Source organism: Juglans regia, chromosome 11 (assembly GCF_001411555.2).
Source record: "Juglans regia cultivar Chandler chromosome 11, Walnut 2.0, whole genome shotgun sequence".
Classification (NCBI taxonomy): Eukaryota; Viridiplantae; Streptophyta; class Magnoliopsida; order Fagales; family Juglandaceae; genus Juglans; species Juglans regia.
Genome location: NC_049911.1, coordinates 32,392,571 through 32,404,123, shown reverse-complemented (window position 1 = coordinate 32,404,123; position 11,553 = coordinate 32,392,571). Strand labels below are relative to the sequence as shown.

General features: G+C 38.1%; 2 protein-coding genes across 2 annotated transcripts; one reads left to right on the top strand and one right to left on the bottom strand.

Moving 5' to 3' along the window:
* The first annotated feature begins 1,094 nt into the window (after positions 1-1,094).
* On the top strand, positions 1,095-6,435 carry LOC108998888 (preprotein translocase subunit SCY1, chloroplastic). Its single transcript, XM_018975629.2, has 8 exons — positions 1,095-1,358; positions 2,292-2,449; positions 2,559-2,941; positions 3,616-3,915; positions 3,996-4,085; positions 4,681-4,804; positions 5,354-5,517; positions 5,922-6,435. The coding sequence occupies exons 1-8, from the start codon at positions 1,177-1,179 to the stop codon at positions 6,141-6,143; spliced, it is 1,623 nt and encodes a 540-aa protein (XP_018831174.1). The 5' UTR covers positions 1,095-1,176; the 3' UTR covers positions 6,144-6,435.
* A 584-nt stretch (positions 6,436-7,019) lies between these two features.
* On the bottom strand, positions 7,020-10,393 carry LOC108998883 (probable alpha,alpha-trehalose-phosphate synthase [UDP-forming] 11). The gene is made up of 3 exons (XM_018975623.2): positions 8,185-10,393; positions 7,803-8,076; positions 7,020-7,656 (listed from the first exon to the last, which is right to left on the bottom strand). The coding sequence occupies exons 1-3, from the start codon at positions 10,155-10,157 to the stop codon at positions 7,327-7,329; spliced, it is 2,577 nt and encodes an 858-aa protein (XP_018831168.1). The 5' UTR covers positions 10,158-10,393; the 3' UTR covers positions 7,020-7,326.
* Between the last annotated feature and the right edge of the window lie 1,160 nt (positions 10,394-11,553).

The following is an 11,553-nucleotide window of genomic DNA, read 5'->3' as shown; positions in this document are numbered from 1 at the left end:
GTGATGCATTTTAAGTGACTTCATGTGACTATCACTCAAATAATTTACGCCAATAAATGCGATAAAAAATGACATATTTGAATTTCCGACAACATTTTTCATTAGTATGGTATGGTAACATGGCAATTAGGTATTAAATCTCCTTTCTTCCTTTCATGTTCTTACAAAAATCATATATTTGTTTATTTTTACGTATTTCTTATGCACTCTATTAATGTGATTATGTGATTGACTGTATTACTTTTTTTAATATACAATAATTATTTTGACTAATTACATTAATAAAATATATAAAAGTAATTGTATGCAGCAGAACTTATATTTTTAAGCCCAACCAAAACACATCACCAATCTAGTACATGTCCAGTTCAAATTATAGGCGCCGTTCGGTCCACAGTATCCCGGAAAAGAGGAGAAGAAAGGCGACACTGAGCAGGTCGAGTATGATTTGGGCCTGAGGTCTGTCTTTTGATGTTGATGTCAGACAAATAGTCCATAAGTTTTCTGACAACCGATGAAGTTGCAAAATGTGGTTGTGGACTCGTAGCAGTACAATAGTGTCACTATTAGGCCCATGCAATGAAACTCCTGGTTGGCGAATGCACTCTCATTTTAACTAACGAGAAGTGCTTAAAATGAAATGTTTTTTATAAAACATATTTATAGTCCAAACAGTTTTCTTCACAATTACATTATTTATTGTCTTCATTAATAATATTCTTCCCAAACTAATGCTAATTTTGAAAGATATTCCTCAAATTAATAATATTCGTCTGGATATGTATTTATCACACACACTGCGTATAATATTTCTGTTAATTTTTCTTCTTTTATTTTTCCTGAATTTTTTATTGTTAAAGTGAATGGACAAAATTAGTTTAGTAGCACCGGACATAAATTTATAGGAATAATTATTCTTATTAGTTACTATTTATTATCTCACATCTCACTTTATATAAAAAAAAATTATCAGGAATAAAATATGAGAGTGAATAGTAATTGATATATAATAAAATATAATATATGTATTTTAATCTTCGTATTAATTGTGACATAATTATTATTAAATATTATTTGGTTGTGTGGGGGATAGAAAGTCGAGAAGGCTTGCGTGAAGTTATGGGGGGAGGGGCAGAACCAAAGTGAGAGAGCAGTGGTAGTAGATATTAGATAAACATGTTGATAACGGTCACAGAAGCTTCTTCTGCTTCTTCCCTTTGCTTCCGCCTCTCTACCCTCTCCCATCTCAACCCCAAGGCCTCTCCAAGATTCAAAACATCAATCTGCCGAGCCAGCTATTCTCTTCAGAGAAAACCCAACAGTTCCAAGTCATGGAACCTCGGTCTTCTTTCCCACAGGTATGCCATTACCCTTTTCACTTTTCTCCTCCATAGGCTATAGTCGTGTCCTTTAGTTACTCAGTAATCGGCCTCTCAGGTTTTTTCCTATATGGGTCTTTGCCTTTGCTAATACGTTAATTGTGCGTGCGTGTTTTTCTCTTTGCTCATAGTTTTCTAGCTGCAGTTTGTCTTATTTGTTTATTCGATTATAGCCTCTTCCTGGGATTAATTTATTCGCTTCTTTGTATACTAATAATTCTCACACAAAAACACATATACTCATACACACAAGGGGAGAAACTGAGAGTAAGGGTAAAATTAGGTAGAATTCCAAGTTCGAAAATACAAGGTTACTAGGGGGTTTTGGGCCTTTGGTGAACAATCGATCACCTGAAGCTCAAATGCAGTTTAAGTGGTGATACAGGGCTGGATTGAAGTTATTCGAAAACAATGTAGCAGTTCAACTCATTGGGTTTTGTAGGTCTATGAGAAACTAGGTTAGCAGCTATTGGAAAAGCAACTTAATTTCCAAGGGGACCAGACTTAGATGGAGATGCCAAGATTGTGTAATGAAATTCTAAAAAATATCCATAATTCGGGATCTGTCCAAATTGAATTGAAGTACGGGCATGGTTCTGAAGAGTACTTTTGAAGGACTAGTAAAAAGGTGAGACCTTGAGAAAGCCATTCATGAGAACTATAATCTAAAGGTGGTAATTGGTGCTATATTCTTCATTGATCATACAAAAATTTGACCTCAGATGGAATATTTGTGTTTATATGCCTAGTGAGCTGTTTGAACATTGATCCTTTCAATACTGTTTAACAGAATATAGATCAAATGAGAAATTCCTTTTGAGTCATGTCCATATTCTGGAGAAACTGCCAGAATTTGGGTACCTGCTATTGTAGTCATATTTATCCTTCTTGCTGACTGGGATGCCTTTGCAGCTGTGAGGGCTCTGTTTTTGATCCCTTGGGTATCGACTCAGATGCATCTTCTGGTCTAAATGCAGTCTGGGATAGTTTCCTATGTTTGTTTTCTCAAACATTTGAGAGTACCTCTAGTACAAAAAAGGAGAAACCTACCTCTGCTCGAGGAGTGGCAGGTCTGTCTCTTGACTTGCAAATTTTCTTTAATTTTTTTCAAAGTCTTCAGGTTGCAATTGATGCCTGTAGCTTTTAGCAGTTTATTAACTGTTTTGAAATTGTCACCAGCAATAGAGGACAGTTCCATTGATTTTGGGGACTTCTTCAAAGGGCCATTACCAGGAAAGTTTCTTAAGCTCTTGGGTTTTCTGGCCTTATCCCGGCTTGGAATATATATACCTCTTGGCGGGGTAAATAGGGACGCTTTTCTAGGAAATTTGGACCAGAACAGTTTATTAAGCACTTTGGACTCATTTTCTGGTGGTGGAATTGGTAGAATTGGAATATGCTCTCTTGGTATTGTTCCCTTCATCAATGCACAAATTGTGTTTCAGCTGCTTGCACAAGTATATCCCAAGTTGCAAGATCTTCAGAAAAGAGAAGGAGAAGCAGGAAGAAAGAAAATTCTTCAGTATACTCGATATGCTTCGGTTGGGTTTGCCATTGTACAGGCGAGGAACTTCACTTAACTTGAATGAAGAAAGTTGAAAAAGAGCTTACCATTTTGCTGAGTAATTGATTTGGGTCTTTTAATTTATAACAAATGGAACCAAACTCCTTAAAATGAAAATTATAACTAATATTATGATGCCAATAAAAAATAACAATATGCTGCATGTCAATTCCTATTTACCGAAACCTACCATGTTGAAATTGAGTATATGGTGGGCAATTTTGGTTTGAGCTGGTATAGAATGTCTGTTTTTTTACAAATAATTTAAATCTGTGATATGGCCCCATTGTGCCTGAAAGATATAGATCTTCAACATCCTCTTCTGAAAATTCCTAGACCATACTAAAGTTTCCTTCATAACAATACTGTGTACATTGTATTATTTATATTGAACTCCTTGCTAAGTCCCACATTGGGTGGAGGAGACTGTAATTGAAGTACGTAGGCATGATAAAGGTGCATGAGTGTCGTCAAGACTCACTTTGATCCCCTACCAGGCGGAATTGGGCTTTGTAATGAATCAAAAAGTTCTTATTACAACCATGACTAGTGCATTTAGAATATAAGCTCATATGTGACTTGGATTTTCTTTGGGTCATTATTCTAGGTTATGGACTGTTTGATGAGCTTTGATCATAATCTTCATTTTTCCGTCTCTGGTTGCTACAACAGGCAATTGGTCAAGTACTCTATCTTCGCCCCTACGTCAATGACTTCAGTACACAATGGGTTCTTACTTCTGTTACCTTATTGACACTTGGCTCAGTATTTACAACATACATTGGAGAACGAATCTCAGACCTGAAACTTGGAAATGGAACATCTCTCTTGATATTCACAAGTATTATCTCCTACTTACCAGCATCTTTTGGTAGGACTGTTTCCCAGGCATTTCAGGATGGTAACTATGTTGGTCTCATTGCCATCGTTGTCTCCTTCTTTTTATTGGTCCTCAGTATCGTATACGTTCAGGTAAGTGCTGCTCAATTTGTTTAACAAGATGTCCTTGCAAGTAAAGAAATGTTCACAATTATATCAACAAAGGATTTCAGGAAGCTGAGAGGAAAATCCCACTTAACTATGCTTCAAGATATACCAGTAAAAGTGGAGGGCTTCAAAAATCTGCTTACCTGCCCTTTAAGGTTTGTATTCTAGCTTTTTTCCTTTTTGTTTCTATAGTTTAGAGTTCTGATCCTCTGATTACAGGGCTCTAGTCCACATATACTTGGAAATGTTTGCTGCTCCTTTTTTCCTAATGTCATTTACTTGTACTTTAAGGCTTGTAATGACAGGAATAACTTCTCTGTGGCCATGGGTCAGCTTTATTATCTTGTTCCAAATTTCAAATTAACTAGGTCTCAACCAATAATATCTCGTTTTGTTGACATTTGAAAACAATTTTACCTCTAGCATCTAGTGAAAACATTGATTACAGATTTCTATTCTTTCTTATCTTGCAGTCATTTCTTTCAACAACTTTGTTTTAGTCATTCTTAATTCATGATTACAATATCTATTTCAGACCGAGTGACTCTAACAGAGGTTCTCCACGTTCCATTCCTACTTTAATTATGTGGTTTATGCACTTACAGCTCATGTCGTGTAATTTTATGTTTATGTTTTATCTTATTTTCTCTACGAGTCTGCTTTTGCTTTTTGTTTACTGCACTATTTTTCCTAAGTGAAATGTTATTAGTTTGTTATCTTTGTAATGATCTAAATCTTCTGACTAAGCAGGTGAATAGCTCTGGAGTGATGCCAATCATATTTTCTACATCATCATTAGCTCTTCCTGGTACTCTAGCCCGCTTTACTGGTTTAACTGGGCTGAAGAATGCTGCGTTGGCTTTAAATCCAGGGGGTAAGATTTTTAATTTTTAGTGGTTGAAGTTGATGAATATTGAAGGATATAGACGGTGTATGGTCTGTTTATGAGCTCTGTAATGCTAATCTCATTCAGCTGGCATAGTTGGTTCTAAAATCTGTTGCAAATGTTCACATTTTACCTAAACGTTGTACAGGCATCAGGTACATGATGAAACTAAATTTCAAAGATTAAATATCATTGTGACTCTTTTTGTCTCCTAAATGGTTTGCTATATGCATAAGTCAGTAAAATCTTTACGAGTACTGCCCATAGACTGAGCCTATTGCTGTTGCAGTCTTCAGGGTTAGTTGTCAAAAAACAAAAAATGCTGTTGCTGCCTTCATGGTTGGACAATAGGTTGAACCTGTGTGTTTTATCTAATGAAAGTGATGATGAGATAGTCCAAACTGAGTAATGATAATAAAATTAAGTAAAAGAAACATTCCATCAGTTTATAAGCATGGACAGGGTCAAGTTCTTGTTCAATGAGATTTACTGTTTGACAATTTAAACCTAAGTTCTAACCAGATGATTCTTTTGTAGGTTCTCTTTACCTCCCCACGAACATCCTTTTGATAGCTTTCTTCAACTACTATTATACTTTCCTGCAATTGGACCCTGATGATGTCAGTGAGCAGTTAAAGCGTCAAGGTGCATCAGTTCCACTTGTCCGACCGGGTAAAAGTACAGCTGCATTTATTAAAATGGTAATTTCTACTTTTTAAATAAAATCTATGGCCTTGCACAGATATATTAGTCCTGTTTTAGTGGGTCTACTCTATCTTGATTTGCACATGAAGGATGTTGCTTTGGTGTCATCATTGTGGGACTATCAAATGCTTGTTGGGTGAAATATCATGCCACTCATGAGATGGCTTCAAATTGAACTAGTGCTCTCTATTTTTTTTCATTGTGATTTGGAGTTTCATTTACTTTTCAACCTATAGCGTGCACCAAAAATGAAACTATCCCATGATGAGCTTTTGCATCACTCTGTTAGCTATCTACTCTATCAGGGACTTAGCTGTGGCTTGGGTCAGCATGAATTGTAAACCTTTTTGGCTTCAGTATGACTGTCGATTGAATTTCATTCTTTTATGGTGGAATATAGGTTCTTAGTCGTATATCTGTTCTTGGTTCGGCCTTTTTGGCAATCTTGGCTGGTGGTCCTGCCTTGATTGAACAAACCACACACCTAACTGCATTTCGGGGATTTGCTGGCACCTCTGTTCTCATTCTTGTTGGCTGTGCAACAGACACTGCAAGAAAAGTTCAAGCTGAAATAATATCCCAGAAGTACAAGAACATAGAGTTTTATGACATTGAAAGGTAAAGGCAGAAAGGATAGAGTTCTCCAAAGAACTTATAATGGGGTATCTAGCTTTCTGTTGATGACATGGCGATACTTAGCACGTTAGATTTCTTTCTGCAGTCTCTATATCATATATTTTCTGATACACCTATTGATTTAGGTTTGTACATAGTGCCGCAGAAGTGGCCATTGCGTTATTTACCTTTTATATGCGACGTTTTTCCAGTTGTATTTTGTATGTAGGCAGCAGCAAACAGCGTTAGATTCTTTCAACCCTATTGAAGTTAATTGTCGTCTTGTAATCCATTATGTATAGGTGCGTGTGAAAAGAAAACTTCCTACATCCTGCAAAACCTGTAGACAAGCTTCGGGGGAAGTGGGGCTTTAACGAAACTCCTTTTAAAAACTGGTTAGTGATTATGCCTATTAAAGTTGGGCTTTTTGATCCAAAATCTGGAAACCCAGAAATACCAAAGTCCAATTTCTCATAGGCCTTATAGTTCAGACGTTTCAGTTCTAGATTAGATCGACCATATGTAGTTTTAATTGTGAATTAAATGCTAGAATTATGGAATTAATGAAAATCTATCACCATTAATCATGATCGTTTTTTCTGAGAATTAGAAACCCCCGTTATTTCTATGTGGTAGTACATAAGGAGGGAGAGATGACCTACATATTTATAGTCTTTCCTGTGATAGACTCTCACGTTAATCATGTTATATTCAAGTCTTTATCGAGATATCACATCACATCTCAAAAACATAAATGCTAACGAAAAAGAGAGTTGCAGGCAGACTGGCTGATCTCCAGTCTTCGCTTCTTGTTTATTCAATGTCAACCAATGTCTAGCCTTCTAGAACCTATAATGATTCAGAGTCGTAAAATTCATTGCACGTAAAAGACATCAAATTTCCTGTAAATATTAAAATAAATTGAAGTGATCTAACACGAACAAACAAATTTGTAAGATTCTAACATGAATAAAGCTATGAGAGTAAATTCCTGAGTATTGGCTTTTGAGATGGACCTGACAATGTCAGTATTGTCAGTGTCATCTATACAAGGTTAGCTGTATCATTAATCTTTCATTTTAAAATCTAACCCTCCGAACATTGATATGACCCCAGAAGAACATAATATCTCCAAACTCCGCTTTAATCTGAGTTCCATTGTGAACTGAGCAGTGAGCACACGTCCCACATCAGTCATCCGAGGGATTCCTTCCAACGGATTCCTTGAGATAATCGGAATTTGCTTGAATCGATGATTCTGCAGCAAGGCCTTGAAGCAACTTGATGACTTCATCAGTATCATCAAGAAAGTATTTTGCCTTGCTTGGTTTCAGACCAACAGTGCAGGCAAATACTTCTCTAATGGCTGGCAAGGATTGGCTGACAACCTTATCCGCTATAGTCTCGAACATAACTTCATCTGAGCGGTCGTCTCCTATGCACAGCACAAAATCTGGCAACTTCCCCTGCTTTCTCATGGTCGAGACAATGTTTTCCACAGCTTTCCCTTTGCTAACACCCTGAAGTTCATTAAAAAAGGCCATCCATTACAACCGTTGCAATCCACAAAATAACATGATGGGATGGTGACTGATATTCTTGAGATGCTTGTCCAGCAAAAAATGAATGATCTTGATTTTTTTTTTTTTATGAAATTGATTCATACCTGTGGTTTCACTTCGATTATGAACTGGCCCCTTGTAACAGCAACAGGCTCCTTAGCAAGTACATTCTCGAGGTGGTCGAGAAGCTCCTTAGCCTGCCATGAGCCAAAATGAAGGTCAGCATGTTCATAGTGCCACACCACTGCACTTTCTTTCTGCTCTATGAAAGACCCATCTGTTGCCTCTGTATAATGTTCCATCACAGGTAACGCGATGTTTTTCCAATCAAAGTCCATTATCAGGGAGCAAGTCTCCCATGAAGCATCCTTAGTCCACCTACAACAAATGAAAGAACGAAAGAAAAAATAACGCATCAAGCGAGAAAACAAGCGGATGTATACAAACAGATGATCGCAAGCAAAAAAATTTTTAAAGCATTATTACCTAGTAAAGTAACCATGCTCTGCTGAAATACCCATTTTCTCGCATGGAGAAAACCACTTGCTTAAACAATCTCTTCCTCTTCCACTCACAACGAAAACTATGTTTCTGGGATCACTACATAACGAATTCAATACTGAAATAACATCGCTGCTAGGAGTCTTGTCCACATGCGTTTTCGGCATCATAGTGCCATCATAGTCCAAAAGGATCAATCTGCTATTTGTTCTCCTATAAGCAGATACAACGTAATCCACTAAAAGCCTCCTGTAATTACTATTCAAAGCTGCAACTTTGAATCCAAAACCGAGCCCCATGGTCCAAAGCCTCACATCATCTACCCATTTAGAAGCTCTCACAAGATCTTGATCAAAACTCTTAGCCCAATAGGCAACATCATGAGAGCTAATATACTTGTAATGCTTCTCATGGCGTAATTGTTTCTCTGATTCCTCCATTTCAATGGCCGAATACATGGCAGTAGAAACATCATCGATACTCCATGGATTGACGCGGATCGCCCCACTAAGAGACGGTGAGCATCCAATGAACTCAGACACAATGATCACGCTCTTCTTGGGCTGCACAGCCTCCTCATTTCCCAGTGCCTTGTCCAGAGCAGGGGAGCCCTCCCTGCATACAGTGTACTTGTAAGGAACCAAATTCATGCCATCTCTCACAGGAGTCACCACGCAGCATTCTGCAATGGCGTAGTAAGCGGCCTTTTCTTGGGTCGTAACCGGGCCATTGACGAGCACAATTGGCTCGTAATCGGGTCCTCCATACTTCTGATTAATTTCATTTGCAATAGCACTAATCTCACTCTCGACATCCCGAATATCCTTTCCCTGGCTCCTTGCAGGGTTTTTAATCTGAACAAAAACCACTTTTCCCCTGTACTTTTCTTGTTCTTCTAAAAGCTGTCCCATCGCAGAAAGCTTAAAATTAATACCCTTGAACATATCCATATCATCCGCACCCAAAATCACAAATTTTCCTTCAAATTTTTTCTTCAGTTCCTTGAACTTCTCGGCCGTCTCCTTCTGGGACAAAGCCCATTGAAGCTGACCCATATGAATCCCAGCCGGTAAAATCTTAACACCAACTGTTCTACCACAGTATTCCAACCCAATGTAACCTCGGTTCGATCGATAATCAAGACCCAACAACCTACTGCAATAGGACAAGAAGTGTCTAGCATAATCAAACGTGTGAAAGCCAATCACATCACAATTCAACAGAGCCTGGAGAATTTCCTTATGTACCGGTATAGTTCTATATATCTCAGACGAAGGGAAGGGGCTGTGCAGGAAAAAACCGAGCTTGATTCTGTGAAACCTTCTTCTCAAGAAACTAGGCAGTAACATGAGGTGATAGTTGTGGATCCAAACGTAATCTTCCAGCTCGGGGCTCAACACCTCCATCACCTTGTCTGCGAACATCTTGTTCGCGCTGCAGTAGGCCCGCCACAGGGCACGATCGAACCGCGTGCCCTGGCTCGACGTTATCGGCAGCATGTAGTGAAACAAAGGCCAAAGATAATGCTTGCAAAATCCGTGGTAGAACCCGCTCCGAATCTCGCGCGGTAAGAAAACCGGGACGCATCGGAACTTGTCCTGAAGTTCCTGCGCGACGTCGTCCTGGTCAGCCACGTCGATCTCGGCCTTTAGGCACCCCACGTAGACGACCTCCACTTCATCACCGAACCCGTCCCTGAGCTGCAGATACAGACTGTCCGCATCGTACTCGAATGACCACCGGCCGGTCTCGCCGTCGCAGACAGCCCGTATCGGCAACTCGTTCGCCACGATGATTCGTTTGGGAATTACAACGCCGTCGTCTTCGTCGTCCATGGATGGGCCGTATCTAGATATAACTTTGGGGACCCGCATCTCCTTCGGAGGATCCTGATTCAATGACCAAAAGTCATCCACCGAGACCAAATTCTTCAGGTCCATGCAAGAGCTCGAAAACATATTCAGAAGACACAGACTCAAGAAACCCAAGCGCACAAACAAACAATAAAATGTTCTTCGATCTCTTATTCTTCTTGTCTTTTGGTTTTGCAGTAGTTTGATCCAAGAATTATAGAGGTGGGCGTTGAATTCTGGGAGTAAATCGTATAGAAGGGACTGATACAATTTCCATAACGAGGAGGTGCTGTCCGTGAAGATGGAAAGAAACGTAGCAATATTGCGGATAAGAACGACGTGCTAGACTAGGATGTATGTAGTTACGTCATACGAGATGAATTCAACGTTCAAGATCACGCCATCAGGCATTACTTCCACGACCGATTCTCTCCACATCGGATTTTGCCGAATTCTGATAAGGAAGAGAGTCTTTGGTATTCCTCCTTCTTCCGGGTTTAACAAAAATAACTTCGTTAAAACATGTGAAATTACCGACTCAGACACGCAATTGATTTTTCTTTTTTTGATGAATTTTAATCTGCCTTTTAATTGTTCATATTTAATATTTAATAATTAAATTTATTAAAATCTAGAATAAATAGTAATATCTTCTTCTTTTTTTCCAAACTTTTTACCTATATAGAGTGAAATAATAAAAGGAAGCTTCAAACTTTTTTTCCTTGTCTTTTAAGCATAATTTATGATGATATTAATTAAAATACACGTAATTACCTACGTGTCCAATTTTAGTTTTTAATATATTTTTCTGATGAACATGATGATAAGAATGAGATTGGGTAAGGCGGTCTCCCGGAGACTTGTTAAAAAAATGTTGGAAAATGGGAAGGAAGTTCCTACTAGAAGTAGCCGCGTGGGGGTTTGTTATAGGCGAAACGTGGCGTGTGGGGGTCGTTTCGGCCAAAGTCACGGACTTACGTTTGACTGGTGACTTGGCAACGATCGAGGTGCTCCTTCCACTGCTGACGTCTCGAACAGCCATTTCCAAATTCCACCGGTCTTCTTTCTGCACGTTCTTACATATAAACCTCAGTTGACATCAAGCAATTTGCCAATTTTGAATGGAACAACTGCCACCTATTGTCCAAGCCTTGTTCATAGCATAGCACCGTATGAGTTCGGATTAATACTTCATTGACCTCGTTATAGACTTATTAAAGCCGGATTAACTCAAATGATACTTGCAATCTAAATACTACTACACTCTTTTTTTTAAAATAATAAATAAGATTCATATAAAAAAAATTAATTTTTTAATAACAGATTTTAATATTTTTTTAAAAAAATGCACATCATTTATATAACCCATAACTATACATTCTTAATACTAGGATTGAATTTTTATCCAATGTTTTAAATAATTTTATTAAAATAATTAAGATGTTCATACGTTATAAAGTCAAAGATAATGTGTCTTCTTAAAATGGGAAATCACTTAAAT